Here is an 18,545-nt window from a genome sequence, read left to right as displayed (position 1 = left end):
GATTCTTCACTTTTCATGCATATATAAAGGTCTTGTAATAGATAGGAATAGATATACACAATTGAAGAAGAAATAATAATAATCTCTCATCTCTTTCTCTCTATATCTCTTAGCTTGTTTTTCCTTGATCTATATTGTTACTTTGAGCTATATTTTATAATACAATCCAAAATATATAAAAGACAAATAAAAAAGTTACAGTAAAAAAAAAGACTCTTAATAATTCAAACTGCATTAGATTAATTAGGATAACGGAAATATTATTTAAAATGTGTAGGTTGTCATACATTGACAAGTCGGCAGTTGGAAATGAAACTCTGTCAAAACCTAAAAATTCTTTTTTTCTATGGTAAGACTTTGGACTCTCGCATTTATTGTCACTTTCGAAAAGATCTTCCATATTAGTAATTCAGAATAAAACACCCATACCCCGGCTCGGCCCGGCAGAAGAAGCCTATTCTAATTTTCCATAATAAGATGCAAGAAAAAAGGGCTAAATTTTGAAAAAGAACCTCTGTACCTCACTAAATTCCAACTCTACAACCCACCTATAAGGTCCCATCTTTGATCTATTCCGAACCAACTCAGCCATCCAAAACTTCTTGTTTTGTCTTTATGTTTTTAGACTCTTCCCCTCCCCCTCCCCCTCCCTTCCTCCTTGTCAGTTGTGGGTCCCTTGTTTTCCCTGTAATTTGTATACTAGTATCTGATTACTCTCTTTCTCATTGCCAGCCAACTCTCTTCCCAATTCCCATCTCAAAACAAAAAGCTTGCACCTTTTTAGACTCCTTTTCCCCCTCTTTAATCTACAAGAAAAAACTTGCCATTTTTCAAGATGTTCAGAAGAACCCATCAACCTTCTCTATAAATGAAGCAACACCTTCCACCGAGTCCTTTGAAAAAAGTAGAATATACCTTTAATCTCTCTTTCACCTTTTAGGAGATTTTTTTCCTCTCCTCCCACCCTAATTCAAGAAAAGAACAAGAATTCTCATTGGTTCCCTTCTGTTTCCAAGATTTACCAAACCCCATCAATTTCATCACTCGTAATCCAAGTAGAGATTATCAATATAGGAAGAAGTTGATATTTTTTCATTCTAAACCACCCAACTCCCTGTACTAGTAGAGAGATAAGAATACGTATACACACATTTTGATTGAGGGATGAGAGAGTTGTGGACAACGCTGGCATCAATGATGGGGGTATGGGCTTTCAGTCAAAGCCTCCTTCAAACAGTTTTCCCAGCAGAAGTCCGTTTTGCGTCCCTCAAATTCATCCATCGCATCTGCAACTGGTTCTCTGCCTATTGCTACTATGACATAACGGAGATCGACGGCGTTAATACCAATGAGCTTTACAACGCCGTTCAGCTCTACCTGAGCAGCTCTGCCTCCATCACTGGGAATCGCCTCAGTCTCACAAGGGGACTCAATTCCAGCACCATCACTTTTGGGCTTTCCAATAACGATTCCCTCATTGACACATTCAATGGTACTGTTAAAGTCCTGTGGGAACACGTCGTCATCCCAAGGCAGGCCCAGACATTTTCATGGCGTCCTCTCCCAGAAGAGAAAAGGGGTTTCCTCCTACGTGCCAAGAAGAAAGACAAAGCAGTGGTGTTGGGCTCTTATCTGGATTTTGTCATGGAAAAAGCAAATGAAATTCGGAGGAAAAACCAAGATCGGTTGCTGTACACGAATTCACGTGGGGGTTCACTTGATTCCAGAGGCCATCCTTGGGAGTCGGTACCCTTTAAACATCCCAGTACTTTTGAGACACTTGCTATGGATCCTCAGAAAAAAGCTGAGATTATGGCAGATCTTTTGGATTTTGCCAATGGAGAATCTTTTTATCAGACAACTGGGAGGGCTTGGAAAAGGGGTTACCTTCTTTACGGACCACCAGGTACAGGCAAGTCTAGCATGATTGCTGCCATGGCCAATTTTCTTGGTTATGATATTTATGATCTTGAATTAACCGAGGTCCACACTAATTCCGAGCTCAGGAAGTTGTTGATGAAGACAAGTTCTAAATCTATCATTGTCATTGAGGATATTGATTGCTCTATCAATTTGACTAACAGGAAAAATAATAATAATAATAATAATAGTAGTACCCATTCATTCTCACCTCCAGGAGCAGGAAGTTGTAGTACTGAAGATGGTGGGAATACTATAACTCTTTCTGGTTTGTTAAATTTTACTGATGGTTTGTGGTCTTGTTGTGGAACTGAGAGGATATTTGTGTTCACATCCAATCACATTGAGAAGCTTGATCCTGCACTGTTGAGGAGTGGGAGAATGGACATGCACATTCACATGAGTTACTGCTCTTTTGCGGCACTCAAGATTCTCTTGAAGAATTACTTGGGATACGACGATGATGATGTGGAGAGGCAATTTCTTGAGCAATTAGAGCAAGTGATTGAAAAAGCTGAAATGACACCTGCTGATATAAGTGAGGTGTTAATCAAGAATAGGAGGAATAAAAACAAGGCTGTTTGGGAATTGCTGGAAGCTTTGAGGACAAGGGCTGAGAGGAATGATGCTGTAAAATCAAGTTCGGACGATGAAGAGCAAGAGAAAAGGGCATTAGAGAGTCCTAAACAAGGTCAATTGCAATTACATGATGACAAGGTACATTAGTAAGTGATATTACAAGGGTTAAAAAAAATATTAAAATTTTGCTTCTTTAAATCTTTGTGGAGAGAAAGAAGAGACAATAAAGTTTGCTGTTTGAAGAGAACATATTTACTATTCATGACAGATTTTTTTTGTCAAATAGGCAAAACATGAAATGACTGTAAGACAAAGGCATCGTTCTACTATTTTTCTCTCTTATTGCTTGATTTAGTTTAAGTCTATTTTGAAACATACAAAACTATTTTGTCGATTTACATGTGGTGTGTTTGGTTATGTTAGTTCATATTTGTCGCCTTGGAAATGGCTACATTAGCATATGAGTTTCATATTTCGTCCACATGCCACTGTTGCTGTTCGGTGTGCAGCTCGTTAATATTTAAATTTTGTTAGCTGGCTGGGATTTGAGTGAACCCTTCAAGCACATGGGGCTGATGTACTTTCTGATTTGGAATTTGGAACTTAAGTTGCCAAAACCTTTAATTTTTCTTTCTATCATTTTGAAAAGGACATGTTTCTTTTTGAGTTGGGCAATGAAAGTTACTTCCTCCATCCAAAACAGTGACCACAATTCAGCGTTTTACAATAATTATAATAATATATTTATAATACAAAATTGTCTTAAAATGTAATATTTGAAATCAAACGAGAGTACCGTTATTCTTATTGAAATGACTATCCATTCAATCAAATTAAAATGTTAGTATTTCATAAGTTACAGATATGTATTGTATAAAGCAAAGGGGATTAACATGCCAGTTTCATGTTTTTCGATAATAGAATAAGAAAGCAAATTAGAATTCAAAACAGTTAGGGTATTCAAACTGAACCTAAAAATTATACTACTAACCGAAAAGTTAAATCAAACATACTTAATTTGGTTTGGTTTGATTCGGTATTGAGTAAGAAAAATTTGAACCAAACGGATATATAAATATATATTTTTTATATATACTTTTAAAATTGCATGTTGGATTTTATTTAAAAATATGTATAGAAATATCTTTGATCCTCTCATAAGTTGTAATATTTTAATAGAACTATAAAGTGCATCTAATTTTATTAACTTTAAACAATACTTGTTTCTAACGTGTATCATCACTTTCTTATCAAGTGTTACTAAAATGCCTTAATTTCTTTGTTCTTTCATATTCATAAGTTAAGATCTGCTAAACTCGTATATGTTCTACGAATTTGAAATGCTATTTTATCGATAATTTTTAAAATTAAACAAAATTTATCATTATTTAAATTTTATATAGATATTTTTATTTAATTATTAAAATTCGATTAAGTTTGAAAGCGTACATCAATTAAAAAAAAATATTGTTAGACCAAATTCAGCTATTTGCAAAAAAGAAAAAGAAATTCCTCCATAAGAATAATTTAATAGATCATATGTTTGTCAATTATTTTTAATTTTTACTAAACATATATTCCCTCCGTTTCAATTTATGTTATTTGACTAGACAAGGAGTTTATGAAAAAAAAGACTTTTGAACTTTTGGTGTAAAATGAGGCACATATATTTTATGTGGCTATAAATCATTGTATCAATGTAAATTATTTTCAAATATGAAAATGAGTCATTCTTTTTAGTACAGACTAAAAAAGAAATAGGTTCACAAAAATTGAAACAAGGGGAGTATTAACTTATCAAAACGTTATCTTTTAATTTAACAAAGTAAGATTGAAACAATATTTATGTGACACCAAAAAATCAAAAGCGTCGATAAAATTCGAACCGATAAACTGATATAGTTGGTTTGATTTGATTTTGATAAAAATCAAACCAAATGCATTGAATGTTATTTTGTTTCAACAGTTGACATTATATTTTACTTAAATCACAAAATTTAGACATCTTTTAAAGTAAATTAAGGTATTTACTAATCAATTCGTTTTTAATTTATGTGAACCTATTCGACTAGGCACAAAGTTTAAAAAGAAATGAAGACCTTTAAAACTTGTGGTTCTAAACAAGTTAAAACATTTGTGTGACTATAATTCGTTTGAAACTTATGGTGTTAAGCATGACAGAGTATTTGTATGACTATAAAAGTTTCTCATTAAGGGTGAAATTGAACGTTTAAGTTTAGTTATTTTCATTAGAAAATGGTCACTCTTTTTGAAACGGCCCAAATAGAAATATATTCACATAAACTGGAAGAGAGAGAGAGTAGAATTATAAATAATCATTACTAAGTGAAAGATCAAAATGTAACCGTTAAATCTAGGGGTAGATTCACATGTAGGGGTTGGATTCACCTGAACTCATGCTTTCCTCCCTAAATAATTTATAACACTATTACTTTCTTAATTTCTTCTTATATTTCTACATGTGATCCCAAGGTCAACTAGTACTTTGGTGTAGCAGTGGTTGAGCGCATTGTTGCTTTGCCAAGTTAAGTGGTCGATCCTTTGGTGCTGTCTTTTTTAAAATAAAATTTACGCTTTTTAAACTTAATTGTTCCATGTTTTTGTTTTGTTTTTCCCTTTCATACTTGGTTATCATTTTTCTGTCTGTCTCTCCTTTTCTTTGGTCATTTTCTTTTTTGAGTTTCAAAATCCCTCAAAAATAGAATACTCATTCTCAAACACCCTCTCTTTATTGAGTCTTCAATGAGTCCTCTCTTCAATTTCGACATAATTCTTCAACGAATCAGGAAATTGGCAAAGGCTTTAAGAACAAATGCACACCCTTTCCCCAATTTCTTTATCAATCTCTTTCCTTTTTTTATTCATCCTTTTTCTTTTAATTGTTTTAAATATTGACCGTTTTAAAGTATAAAAACTCATCAAGGACAAATATAAAATGAATGATACCTTTCTGTGATAAGAATATTAATTATAACTTGCTCGCCAACTTGTTATTATCCTAAAATTTTATATGATAAAACCGAATTCTATTTTAAAGGTAGTAATGCATTCATCGTCCTGAAACTCCTGAATGCACCTCTAACTTAATCCAACTTATACCATGCACATTTGGGAATGACTCAACAATGTAAATATGTTACTGAACTTATTAAAGTGCTCCCAAAAGATTTTGTTCAAAGTGAAAATAATGGTATTCAATATAACTACTAGTTTTTACAAACCCCACAATTGAAAAAGGTTTTGATGGAATGACCCAACTAAGTGGGTTTCATGTACAGTTAGACCTCTCTATAACAACATCCCTATATAACAACAATTCACTATAAAAGTCAAGTTTTCTCGGAATCGACCTTTTATATTATGTTATAATGTATGTCCTCTATAACAGCACTTCACTATAACATCCAAAAAAATATCGGAACAAACACGGGTGTTATAGAGAGGTTTGACTGTATTTATATTACAATTATTATAATGTTACAATATAAAGAATGAAAATGTAATAAATACAAAGATACAAATATGGCAATACAATCATTCAAAGGTAATTATAATAAATTCTAATTATCATATAAATAAATGTTAATCCTCTAAATAAATGTAGAGTATTCTCTAACACCCTCCCGCAATCTGAGCGGGAGGATCGAACGTTCAGATCGCTAACCAAATCAGTGAATTTTGTTGAAGGTAATGACTTAGTAAATATATCTGCAAGTTGCTGAGACGATGAGACATGATGATCTAGAAGATTTCCTGAGGCAACTTTCTCATGAACAAAATGATAATCTATTGAAGCATGCTTCGTTCGAGAATGCAACACTGGCTTTTGAGCAAGATATAATGGCCCAATGTTATCACAGTAAGATCGAACGGGATCTTTTAAGAAAAGATGTAAGTCACACAATCACTGTGGAATCCATGTGACTTCAGCTACAGCAGAGGCCAAAGCTTGATACTCCGCTTCAGTACTTTAACGTGCTACTGTGGGCTGCTTTTTAGCTGACCAAAAAATAATATTTTTTTTCCAAAAAACACACAATAACTAGAGGTTGACCGCCGACTAGATTGACATCCGGCCCAATCGGCATCAGAATAAACAAGAAAATTAGGTGATAAATCACAGTAGAGTTGTAGGACAAAATCAACATGTTTACCCGAAAAATCGGATAGAGTTGAATTTATACGTAGTTCTAAGGGTATGTGGTATAACTTGACACAAATCATAAAGAGAAATAGAAAAATCCAATCTTGACTATAAAGAATAAAAGATAAACACAATAGAAAGGAGAAAAATAAATGAGCAAAATAAAGATGAAGTGATGGAGCTCAAAAGGTTAATCTTTCAATATGAGAAAATATGATTCTTGTTACAATGTGAATGTCTCTGCCCTTTACAGAAACAACAATTATCCTTTTAATAGTGGAGGGATCTTACTTTAGATATAATAAAAAATACATAGTGGGGAATCCATGATGAATTAGCTTTTTCCTAATTCCTGCCAGGATTCTCTCCCCTAGTGCGGTTGCAATGGCTCTTGTCTGTGAGCTCGATATTGACTCGAGCTCGGTATTGACTCGAGCTCTTGATCTTGACTCGAGCTCGATTCCGACTCAGAGTCTGATATCAATTCGGGATCGGTGTCGGTCGGCGTATGAATCTTAAGCTCGATAACTTCGCTTCGCCTCGTAGCTCGATTTGGATTCGAGCTCGATAATAATATCGAGCTTGACATTGATCGGTCCAAGAACTCGAAGCTTGATGACCTGACTTCGGACCTCAATCTGATATTACGAAGACGCTCTTCGATCAAAGTATGACCATCTCGACCAGTTCGTACGACAGACTGATCGGTTTTGGCCGTATATATAATAATACCTTGAAGGCAGCGAAAAATTCGCTTAACATTATGTAGATGAGCTTGGCGGGGTTGATGGAGAAACTGTGACACCAAACTCATAACAAACTGGATATCGAGTCGTGTAAAAGCCAAATATTATAATCCTCTGACCATTATTCGATATTCAGTTGGATCCTTCAAAAGAGGAGAATCAAGAGTGTGCCAATTTTGCTTACTATGTAAAAGTGTATTCATTGGCTTTGATTCAGATAAAATATGCCGCATCAACAAATCTGAAATATACTTTATGTATGGAGGGGTAACCCTTGAGAAGTTTGAGAAACAAGGTCCTTTTCTGATATTGGCTTTCGGATGGCGGATAGCGCACATGATAGAGAATGCAACTGTTGTATATATTCTTCCATTGAAAGAGATCCTTTTTCAAAATTTTGAAATTTGTTTTTAAGATGGATCATAGAGGAAGAAGCATTGTCAAGAAAAAGCTTCTCTAGCATGCTAAAAGCTTGATGAGAAGTTTCACAATTGTAATTTAGAAGCATATCAAGGGCAGATGGTGACAACGTCGCATTGATCCAGCTATAAGCAGTTGTGTCACATTGAATCCACAATGCGTATTGTGCATGATTGAGATCAGGACATTTGACAAAATCTTCCACAAGGTCCAAAAGATTTTTGCTATGCAAGAAATACTTGAAAACGTTTTTCAAGTGAGATAGTTCAAGTAATTAAGTTCAAGAGGTACACAATATTTTATATTAAAAATTGAAGGTGGCCGGAGGGGGAGCACCAATATGATGGGTGTGGTATTTTTTGGAGAAGAAAGGGTGGGTGAAGAAGGTACCATGATAAGGAAGAAAATCAGAGGCGGACCTACACTAGGCCTTGAGGGGTCACATGAACCCGTTAACCTCGGTACAAATCCTGTATATATATATATATATATATATATATATATATATATATATATAGCTGTATATACTTTGGAGACCCCTTAAATATATTTTTGGCCCCATTATAAATGAAATTCTACTTGGAGCAATGGCCCGCCTTCGCACGTTAGTTATGTTCCTTTTGCTACGACTGGGGTTCGAAACCCCTTTTCTACAAATACTTTTTTTTTAGTTTCTTTCACTTTTTATAACTGGAATAATCAATTATATACTAGTACAATAGTACTATTTATTAGTCACTAGTCAACAGTTGACTAATTTATAATTTTTAATTTTATCTTTTCTCAATTTAATTATATTTTAATAGTTATACATAATAATTAATTTTATTATTTAATTCTTCTACAAAATCCTACCCCAATCAAAAGCCCCAAAATATTAAATCCCTAAACCTTTCTTCAGTTCTTCCTCGATCAAATGCAGAAGCTCCCCTCCGTCAAACTCAGAAGCTCCCCTCCGTCAAACTCAGTCCTCAGCCATCACTCCTCACTCCAAAATAGAGAACCATTCTTCCTAAATCTCAATTTCTCTCATTACTTTGAAAAAGTAGAGGGTATCGAATCTCTGGTTAGTGCTTCTCTTACTTTGAAACTTAATTTTTATTTATAAATTGTAAGAGCATGGAGAATTGGGGATGAATTTTATATGATTTTATTTAGGTTTAAAATTTTTGGTTCAATAATCCCCAAGGCATTCTTGGTAAACCCCAAATCTATTATCCAAATGATTTTGTTTAGGTTAAGCTTCTCTGAAATTTAGTGGTCTCTTACTTTTGTTGTTAAACTTTAAGACTGGCTTCTCTTTCTGTTAAAAATTTGTCAGATTCTTGTAGAGTTGTAGCATTAGTATTCAGTAAGTTTCCAATTTTTTTTTACCCACAATTTCTATATTTTGTTTGTTAGATTCTTGTAGAGTTTAAGTTTACCATTCTTGCTATACAAAAAGAAGCAAATTAAGGGGTGCGATTTCTTTATTGATATTGTGTTTGTTTGTATAATTGATAGACTCTTAAATTTATTAAACTCATTTTTTGTAGGAAGTTCTTGTTCTTGTGAATTGAGAGGGACGTAGTTTTGACGAAGTTTAATTCTTCTCAACCAAGTTCTAGTGTTAGAAACAATTCTTCTCATCTTATAGATGAGTTTGATGAGAAATTACTCAATTCTGACCCTGGAGAGAGAGTACCCATTGATAAATATAGTCTTAGAATACGGGATGAAGTAAGAAGACACTACATTCAAAATGGACCTTGCCAACCGGTTGATCATAAATTTCCTAAAACTTTATTCAGGAATAAAATGCGTCAATTTAGTCCGGGTTAGTTTAAAGCTTCGTATTCTAGATGGTTGGAGTATAGTGTGAAGAAAGATGCCGTATTTTTTTTATGTTGTTATTTATTCAAAAATAATTATGTTTATGGAAGCACGGGTGACTCTTTCACAAAAACAGGCTTTAAGGCTTGGAATAAAGTTTCGAAAAGACTTGCTTAACATGTTGGTCAAGTAAATAGCCTCCACCACAAGTGTTTCAACAAGATGCTAGACTTATCAAATCAATACCAATCAATTCAAGTTGCTTTTGATAAGCAATCTGAGAAACAAAGAAATGAGCACCGAATACGTTTAAATGCATCAATCGATGTTGCAAGGTTTCTCTTGTATTTTGGATTGTCTTTTCGAGGTCATAATGAAAGTGATTCTTCAAAAAACAAAGGCCTTTTTCTAGGGCTTTTGGAATGACTTGCAAAGAGGCTCCCTAAAGTAGATAAGAGTCATATTGAAACATGCTCCAAAAAATAATATGATGACTTCCCCAAAAATTTAAAAGGACATTATGAGTGCTTGTGCACAAGAAACTATGAAAGTTATAATCAATGATTTGGATGGAAATTATTTCGGGATATTAGTTGATGAGTCCAAGGATATTTCATACCATGAACAAATGGCCCTTGCTTTGCGGTATGTTGACAAAAAAGGCCAAGTGAACGAGCCATTTATTAGTCTTGTTCGTGTTCATGATACCTCTATAAAGTAGTTGAAGGAAGCAATACTTTCTTTGCTTATGAAACACTCATTAAGTCCATCCAAAATACGTGGACAAGGCGATGATGGAGCTAGTAATATGCAAGAAAAAATAAATAGTCTTAAAGCTTTAATTTTGCAAGAAACTCCTTCGGCACATTGCATTCATTGTTTTGCTCATCAATTACAGTTGACGCTTGTAGCGGTTGCTAAAAAATATAAGGAGGTAAAAACTTTATTTGCTATAGTTGCTAATGTATTGAATGTAATTGGAACATCCTTTAAACGTAGAGATCAACTTCGGGATCATCATGCCGAATTATTGGAGCAATTGCTAGAGAGTGGTGAAGTTCAAAGTGGGAAAGGATTAAATCAAGAGCTAGGGCTTCAAAGGCCAGTTGACACTCGTTGGGGATCACATTGTAAAATATTAGATAACTTTATTATTTTATTTGCATCTATTATTAATGTGCTTGGGGTGATTGAATATGGAGGTCAAGAGGCTAATGATAGATTACAAGCAGAAGCTTTTTTGAGTAAAATCAATTAATTTAAATTTGTGTTCATGCTTCACCTGATGTTGAAGGTATTGTTGATGTCGAACGAGCTGAGTAAAGCTTTACAGAAGAAAGAGCAAGATATTGTTAATGCCATGATATTTCTTGACCTTACAAAGGAAATGTTGCAACAAATGAGAGATGAAGGATGGGAATCATTAATAGATGAAGTCTATTTGTTTTGTACTAAACATGACATTTTGGTGCCAATATGGAAGAATTCTATATTCCTGGAAAGTCGAAGCGTAGGCCTTCTAGTGTTACTTATTCACATCACTTACGTGTTGAGTTTTTTTATACAGTGATTGATTTGCAACTTCAGGAGCTTAACAGTCGTTTTGATGTTGTTAGTGATAACTTGCTTCTTGGTATGGCTAGCTTGAATCCGGCTAATTCGTTTGCTAATTTTGATAAAGAAAGAATAATGACATTGGCCAAGTATTATCCAGATAAGTTTGGCGAATTGAAGCTTCGAGATCTTAGTCACCAACTTGACACTTTCATATTGCACATGCAACATGGTGACCATAGATTCTCGGATTTGAAAGGAATTGGTGATTTGGCAAAAGCATTGGTTGAGGCAAAACTTGTGGAGACATATTCACTTGTTTATTTACTTGTGAAGTTGACTCTAATTTTACCTGTCGCGACTGCAATGGTAGAAAGAGCATTCTCATCCATGAAGTACATCAAAGATGAATTGTGTAGTAGTATTGGTAATGCATTTTTAAATGATTGTTTAGTTTGTTATTTTAAAAAAGAAGTATTTACAAATGTAAGCAATGATACTATTATTGACCGTTTTCAGAGTATGAAAACGCGTCGAGTTCAAGTATAAGCGGATGATGTACTTTTGTTATATTAGTATCAATTAAAGATATTCTATAACATTGAAGTTTGTATTTTGATGTAAATTGTGCCTTCTTTAGCTTTCTTTTTTGGACAACAGTATATATTACTATTACTATGTCAGGAATTGCTATTAAGGACACTAAGCTTGTTTTATATTTTAAAGTTTATTCCAGTTTAGTCCATGTGTGCGCAAGGATGTGCAGGAAGTTGTTTATTTTCTTGGAATGCTTATTTTAAAATTTGTTTTCGCATATCAATTGGGGAGTCTGATGAAATCGAAGTTTGTGTTCGCGGGTCAATGGGGGAGTCTGATGAAATCAAAGCGTAAGCTCTTCTTACTTTATTTTAGTTTTTTGCTTAGCAAGTTTATATTATACAGTGGATTGTGCTGCTTATTTATTGGTCTATCATAGAGTTTATATGTATTCTTTTATTGGCTTTGGGTAATTTACTCTAATGACAATGGTGCCCCCGTCATACTCAAATCCTGGGTCCGCCTCTGAAGAAAATGGATCTTTAAAGCTCTTGATACCAAATTGAAAAATGTTTTGGTGAAATGATCCAACTAAGTGGGTTTCATGTATTTATATTACAATCACGATAAACAATACAAAAAATGAAAATGTAATAAATACAATCAATCAAAGGTAATTGTTGTAAATGCTAATTATCATATAAATAAATATTAATCACCTGAATAAATGTAGAATATTCTCTAACACCCACGTTTTTTTTTAAAATCCAGACCTTATTTTCATTTGGAACGAAGATTCCCACAATCTTATTTTTAAATTTTATTATTTTGACCTTGAAGGTTTTCTGATTTTTTTTTTTTTCAATTTAAGTTTTTTCCTTCTATTTGTTATGTCTAGTTATTTTTTAAATTCATTGTCTTATGTTATATTCTACAAACCGTGAAATACTATTTATATTTCTTTTGCTTTAATATCTATGTATAATGAATTTGTAGTTTAGTATATATTGCTTTAACAAATTTCAATATTTTCAATCTTTATATAGAATTAATAACATGGGAGTTTGACATATAATTTTTCAAAATAATAGGCTCTAATTTTACTTTTTGTCGAAAAGTAATTTTAAAAAAACAACTTCTAAAATGTACAATCTAAGCGTGACTAATTTGTGAGATATCGTATTGCAACGCTTTTTTATAAAAACAAAATTTTATCATAATGTCTATAACTAAACCTAGCTCCAATATTGCAGTTGAGTTAGAACTGCAATAAAAATGACCTTTTTCATTTGGATATATTTTATGTCAAATATGCGGTCTGATTTGGAGTAATTTAGGAAATAAAACTAAGAGAAGAATAATTGGATGATGACACTAGGATTTACAACAACTTGTTGGGGCCAAATGGATGCCTCCTTTAATGTAATTTTTTAATCAATGTTTTTTGCTGCATTTGAGCTTTTGTGCCACCCCTATCACATGTTGAAGTCACATTTGGATTTTTGCCATAATAAGTTATGTAGGCAAGGTCATTCGTTTTCATGCATATCTACAAAAGTAATGACTTCAATTATGACTATAATGTATCCATGTTGTCTCTTTGCGCCAATTAGGGATAAGCTCAATGATCCAAATTGCACTGTCAAGTCGAAGTCACATAACAATAACTAATATTTCAATATTTCTAATCTTCTTAACTTGGTGCACAACGTCAAAAAATGACACAACTTTAACTAAGCACGCATGTTCATAATTGGTTATGATAACCCGATTCTTTTTTAAATTTGGATTACAGACTTGAATACTGAAGTTCTACTGGGTAATTCTGTTGTCAGCAATTTTTCAACAAAAGGTGCAAGAAAAATACTACTGGAATACGCTATAGTTATCTTCAAAAGCACTCTCAAATTAAGGTTCACAAAAATAAGTTACAGTGTTACTTAACTTACATTTTCCGTAGCAAAATATTCCACAGTACTATTGTTTACCCTTAAAATTGGATAACAATTAAATTTATAATGTGGTTCTAAAGACACATGATTTCACTTAATACCAATTGATAAATATGAAGAACTGTTTACTCTTAAAATTGGATAAAAATTAAACTTATAATGTGGTTCTAAGGACACGTGATTTTACTTAATACCAATTGATAAATATGAAGATTAATAATAGAAATGAACTATAAAGTAAAGCAAACCAGTGTTAGAATGAAACTCAGCCCTCGAGTTTGGATACCCTCGAACTGGTTGATGCAAGAACAATTAAAATATAACAAGCTGATGAACAATAGTATAAACGAGAAAGAGAATTATATTGCTTTGATATCTGTGAATAATGTGTGTTACAAATGATTAGAACCATCTTTAAATAGTAGATGAATTCCACTTATGGTATAATTCTAATTACAGAAGGAAATCCCATAATTAGCTAATTAACCGTTTCTGATTTGATCTGTTCCAATATTTACGCCATGATCCTCGACCAGTCACGGATATCTCGTCTTTCTGTTATTGTGATATCTTCGATCTTGCTCGATGTCTTTCTCATTTGGCTTCGATCGCTACTAGCCTCAATCTCGACAGGTACCTCGATTCTGAACTCGGTACCTATCCTCGTAATTTAGTCTGTTTCGTTATGAGGCCGTCCTTCGATGCAACCTCCCGGTCTCGATCAAATAGTAAAATTGGGTTGGTCCGATTTTAACCGTATACAGATAGTCCCCTCATTTTTTGGAGTGAAATGATAAGAAACGAATTGAGCCTTCGATTTTCTACTTCGACCTGTCATGACGTCATCCTCATGACGTAAGTGATGGGAGTGAACGAAACGTCCCGTTGGTATAGTTCCCCAAGTCATTAATGAGTGTCAGCTGGTGGTCGGCCATTAGTGCCTTTAAACCATCGTCGTGAATCCAATAAATAGACCCCTTTCTCATTGATTCAAATTTTACTTTCACTTCCTTCTAATCTCCAAAGCTTTTACATCTCTTAAGTTCTTCCCTTCTACAAATCTTCAGGTTTTACTGTTAATCCTTTCCCAAACGTCAAGCCCTATTATCTTCCTCTTCTTCAAACTTACACAAAAATGGCAAAAACATCGAAAACGGTACCACATAAAGAAGCTGCTTCATCTTCTCAACCGGCCGACGGAAAAATGCCGGTGGAACTCCGTCTTGAGGAATGCATTCCTGGGGGGTGCGCGCTAAACTCTGATTTCAAGACCAATAAAGCCTCGTCGATTCCTGGTCGATGCGAGGCGCGAGCCAATATCGAGGTATAGATGCTCGATAACTAAGGGATACCTTAAGCAAGTAAAGAAAGACTGCAACTGGGAGGGAAAAGAAAATAGAGGAGATCGAGGCTCGGTTGGCTTCTGAACTTGCGAAGGCCAAATCTGAAGCCGAAAAGGCAAAGGCCGAGGCAGAGGCAATCGTGGCCGTCTACCGGGCTGATGCTGAAGACGCTCAAGTCCAAGCGAGAGAGGCAGCCAAGACCGCTCAAACTCGAGCACATTAGATTGCTGAACTCGCCAAATGCCAATCTCGGAGGGAAACCCTCGAGGAGATCCATGCTCGAGGTTTCGATCTTACCGACAAGATAATAAAGGCTAAAGAGCATGAAGCTGATACTAGAGCGCTGGCCTCTTCCGATGATGATGATGATGATGATGGCAGCAAGAGCGGGTCCGAGAATGGGGAGGACCTCGATGGAGAAGAAGCTGCCCCTAAGGAAAATTAGGAATCTTAGGCTTTTTCTTTTTTGATTTTTTGTGCGGGACTCTGATCGGTCCTTGTAAATATTTTCGTATATATAAAAGATCTTTTTTCTCTTTGACTTGTCTTTATTCTATTTCCTGCCTCATGAAAATTCTATTTCATTCACGCCTTCATTCCTTATGGAGATTTTGCTCACAGGTTTGGGACTTTAGGCAACTAGACCGAAGTCGGACCAGTGTAGTCTTTAAAATCGAGTGAGTACTTGCTCGAACTCGAAGTAGAGTGACCCTTAGGTTTTAGTTGAGTAAGACAATTTCTCGAACTCAAAAAATAAAATGGCCCTTAGGCTCTTGAATTAGACCGATATGGCCTCAAAGGAATGGATTTTCCCCTTTTTCGGTTTGGAAAATTAATCATAAAAATTTGTCATGCCTTAGCACGAGAAAAATTTGTACCCATTAGGTTTTTCGAGGATTGGTGTTATCGAAATCATTTGCTTTGTTATGCCTTAGCACAAAATTGTCCGGGACTTCGAACAATTCGCTACCCCTTAGGGTTTTTCGAGGGTCGATATTATTGAGACCCTTAGTAATTCAGCCGAGGGTTGCCTTTTTTAACCGGTTTATGAGAATATTTGAAGGCCTATTTTATAACGAAATTTGGACGTCTCCTAACCGTGTTAATTTGGCCGTAGCCTTTAGTTTGGGATTTTCCCCTTAGGCTTGTTTCCCTGCTATACTTCGAACTCGTTCGAAGTGTCAGTCCCCGAGTGGGGTGACCGTGACCTATAACATAGAGGATTGCTTTTTTAAGGTCTTACGATTTCGAGGTTTTGTAATTCGATCATGTCAATTTTTTGGACGGCAGTCCCTGAGTATAGGGTAAATTGTTTGAACTTCAGTTGTGATCGGCCCTTAAGCCAATTTCCATAATAGATCATAAGTATAAAATTGTAAAGTATAAATTTCTCTAAGGCATGGAACATCTGGTAAGGAAAAATACTTCTTTCAATAGATTATACAAGCGTACATGTTTTGCCATTAGGGCTCGAGTAATCTACATGGACACGGTTCATTTGACCGTTTGGTCCTTTACCTATCGAGACCCTGTCGACACGAAGTATTTTCCTTGTAACTATCCGAGGGTGATGCCCCCAGTATTCGAGGTTGATTGTAAAGTAGCCTCGGATACTGTTGAATTGCTCTAAGTTAGCACGAACAATGGTTGCCTCGTTAAAAACCTCGCCAGAAAAACCCATTTGGGACAAAAACCAGTCTAAGGGAAAAAGAGTGCAACGCGTGCTTTCAGACTTAAGGACTTTGTGTTTGAAGAATCTTTTGGTGTCTTCGATTAAACACCTGCAAATGGTTAGTATAAATATAAACGAAAATGGAGAAAGTCGTACCTTAGCAGTAATATCGTTTGAGGAGTGATATGTTCCAATTGTTTGGTAATTGTTCGCCGTTCATTGTGCCAAGTTTGTAGGATCCCTTTCCGATGATATCGAGGACCTGATACAGTCCCTCCTAGTTCGGGCCAAGTTTTCCTTCATTTGGGTCTCGAGTATTGAGAGTAACCTTTCTCAGAACCAAGTCCCCGATTTTAAAGTGTCGAATATTGGCTCTTTGATTGTAGTACCTTTCGATCTGCTATTTATGTACGGCCATTCAAACGAGGGCGGCTTTCCGTTTTTCATCTAGCAATTCGAGGCTTGTATTCATAGCCTCGTGATTTGACTCTTTCGTTGCATATCGAAACCTGACTCTAGGTTCCCCGACTTCAACCGGGATCAGAGCTTCGGCGCCATATACTAAAGAGAACGATGTTGCCCACGTACTGGATTTTGACGTTGTTCGATACGCCCAAAGGACTTCGGGCAATATTTCTCTCCATTTTCCCTTAGCATCGTTTAATCTTTTCTTTAGAATTGGATAACAATTAAACTTATAATGTGGTTCTAAGGATACATGATTTCACTTAATACCAATTGATAAATATGAAGATCAATAACAGCAATGAACTATAAAGTAAAACAAATCAGTGTTAGAATGGAACTCAGCCCTCGAGTTTGGATACCATCGAACTGGTTGATGCAAGAACAATTATAATATAACAAGATGATGAACAATAGTATAAACGAGAAAGAGAATTATATTGCTTTGATATCTGTGAACAATGTGTGTTACAAATGATTAGAACCCCCTTTAAATAGTAGAAGAATTCCACTTATGGTATAATTCTAATTACAGAAGAAAATCCCATAATTAGCTAATTAACCATTTTTTATTTGATCCATTCCGAGATTTACGCCATGATCCTCGACCAGTCACGGATATCTTGCCTTTTTGTTATTGTGCTATCTTCGACCTTGCTCGATGTCTTTCTCATTTGGCTTCGATCGCTACAAGCCTTGATCTCGACAGGTACCTCGATTCTGAAGTCGGTACCTTATCCTCGTGATTTAGTCTGTTCCGTTATGAGGCCGTCCTTCGATGCAACCTTCCGGTCTCGGTCAAATAGTAAAATCGGGTGGGTCCGATTTTAACCGTATACAACTACAAAACTAATACACATTATACACTTGACGAGCCCGGAATAGCTCTGGAGATAGAAGATTTTTGAGGCTAATATCACGATTCAACCGGTCGTTTTGAGTTCTAGAATCTCTCTTCTTAATTTAAGACTTTTTAAAAGTTCATTTGGTTATTTATGACTTGCAGGTATGGATGTTCGGGTCCCGAAAGGTCCGGGAGTATTTTGGAATACTTGGTTGCTAATTTGAAGCCTTAAGTTAAAGAGAGTTGACCAATGTCAACATTTTGGGTAAACAAGCTCGCATTCATGATTTGAAGGATACTACACGTTCATAAGATGATTTTGGACTAGTACATATGTTCGATTTAGTATCTGAGGGGCTTGGGTGGGATTCAGATGCATCTTGTAAAAGTTGGAACTTGAAGAACTTAAGAAAGTTCATGAGTTTGGTTTGGATATTGATTCTTACTTGTGATATTTTTGTGTTTGTTTCGAGTCTTTGAATTAGTCCATATAGGGTATTTGTGCTAGTTGGGATGATTGGATGTGATCACGAGGG

General features: G+C 35.0%; 2 protein-coding genes across 2 annotated transcripts; both read left to right on the top strand.

Moving 5' to 3' along the window:
- Window positions 1-504: 504 nt before the first annotated feature.
- LOC104110282 (AAA-ATPase At5g57480-like) lies at window positions 505-2,897 on the top strand. Its single transcript, XM_009619744.4, has one exon. It carries the CDS (start codon window positions 1,165-1,167, stop codon window positions 2,644-2,646), a length of 1,482 nt encoding a protein of 493 aa, XP_009618039.1. The 5' UTR covers window positions 505-1,164; the 3' UTR covers window positions 2,647-2,897.
- Window positions 2,898-10,162: 7,265 nt separating this feature from the next.
- Window positions 10,163-15,015, top strand: LOC138897375 (uncharacterized). Its single transcript, XM_070183340.1, has 5 exons — window positions 10,163-10,333; window positions 10,541-10,828; window positions 10,937-11,077; window positions 11,230-11,623; window positions 14,753-15,015. The coding sequence occupies exons 1-5, from the start codon at window positions 10,163-10,165 to the stop codon at window positions 15,013-15,015; spliced, it is 1,257 nt and encodes a 418-aa protein (XP_070039441.1).
- Window positions 15,016-18,545: the final 3,530 nt, after the last annotated feature.

The sequence above is a fragment of the Nicotiana tomentosiformis genome, chromosome 8 (assembly GCF_000390325.3).
Source record: "Nicotiana tomentosiformis chromosome 8, ASM39032v3, whole genome shotgun sequence".
Lineage (NCBI taxonomy): Eukaryota > Viridiplantae > Streptophyta > Magnoliopsida > Solanales > Solanaceae > Nicotiana > Nicotiana tomentosiformis.
This window is presented reverse-complemented; position numbering and strand designations above follow the sequence as displayed.

Excerpts from the sequence above, each read along its gene's own strand:
- LOC104110282 (XM_009619744.4), top strand. The coding sequence starts at position 1,165 with ATGAGAGAGTTGTGGACAACGCTGGCATCAATGATGGGGGTATGGGCT.
- LOC138897375 (XM_070183340.1), top strand. The coding sequence starts at position 10,163 with ATGAGTGCTTGTGCACAAGAAACTATGAAAGTTATAATCAATGATTTG. Across the intron at positions 10,334-10,540 it reads ACGAGCCATTTATTAGTCTT|TTGACGCTTGTAGCGGTTGC; the intron begins GTTCGTGTTCAT and ends CATCAATTACAG. Across the intron at positions 10,829-10,936 it reads CTATTATTAATGTGCTTGGG|GTATTGTTGATGTCGAACGA; the intron begins GTGATTGAATAT and ends CTGATGTTGAAG.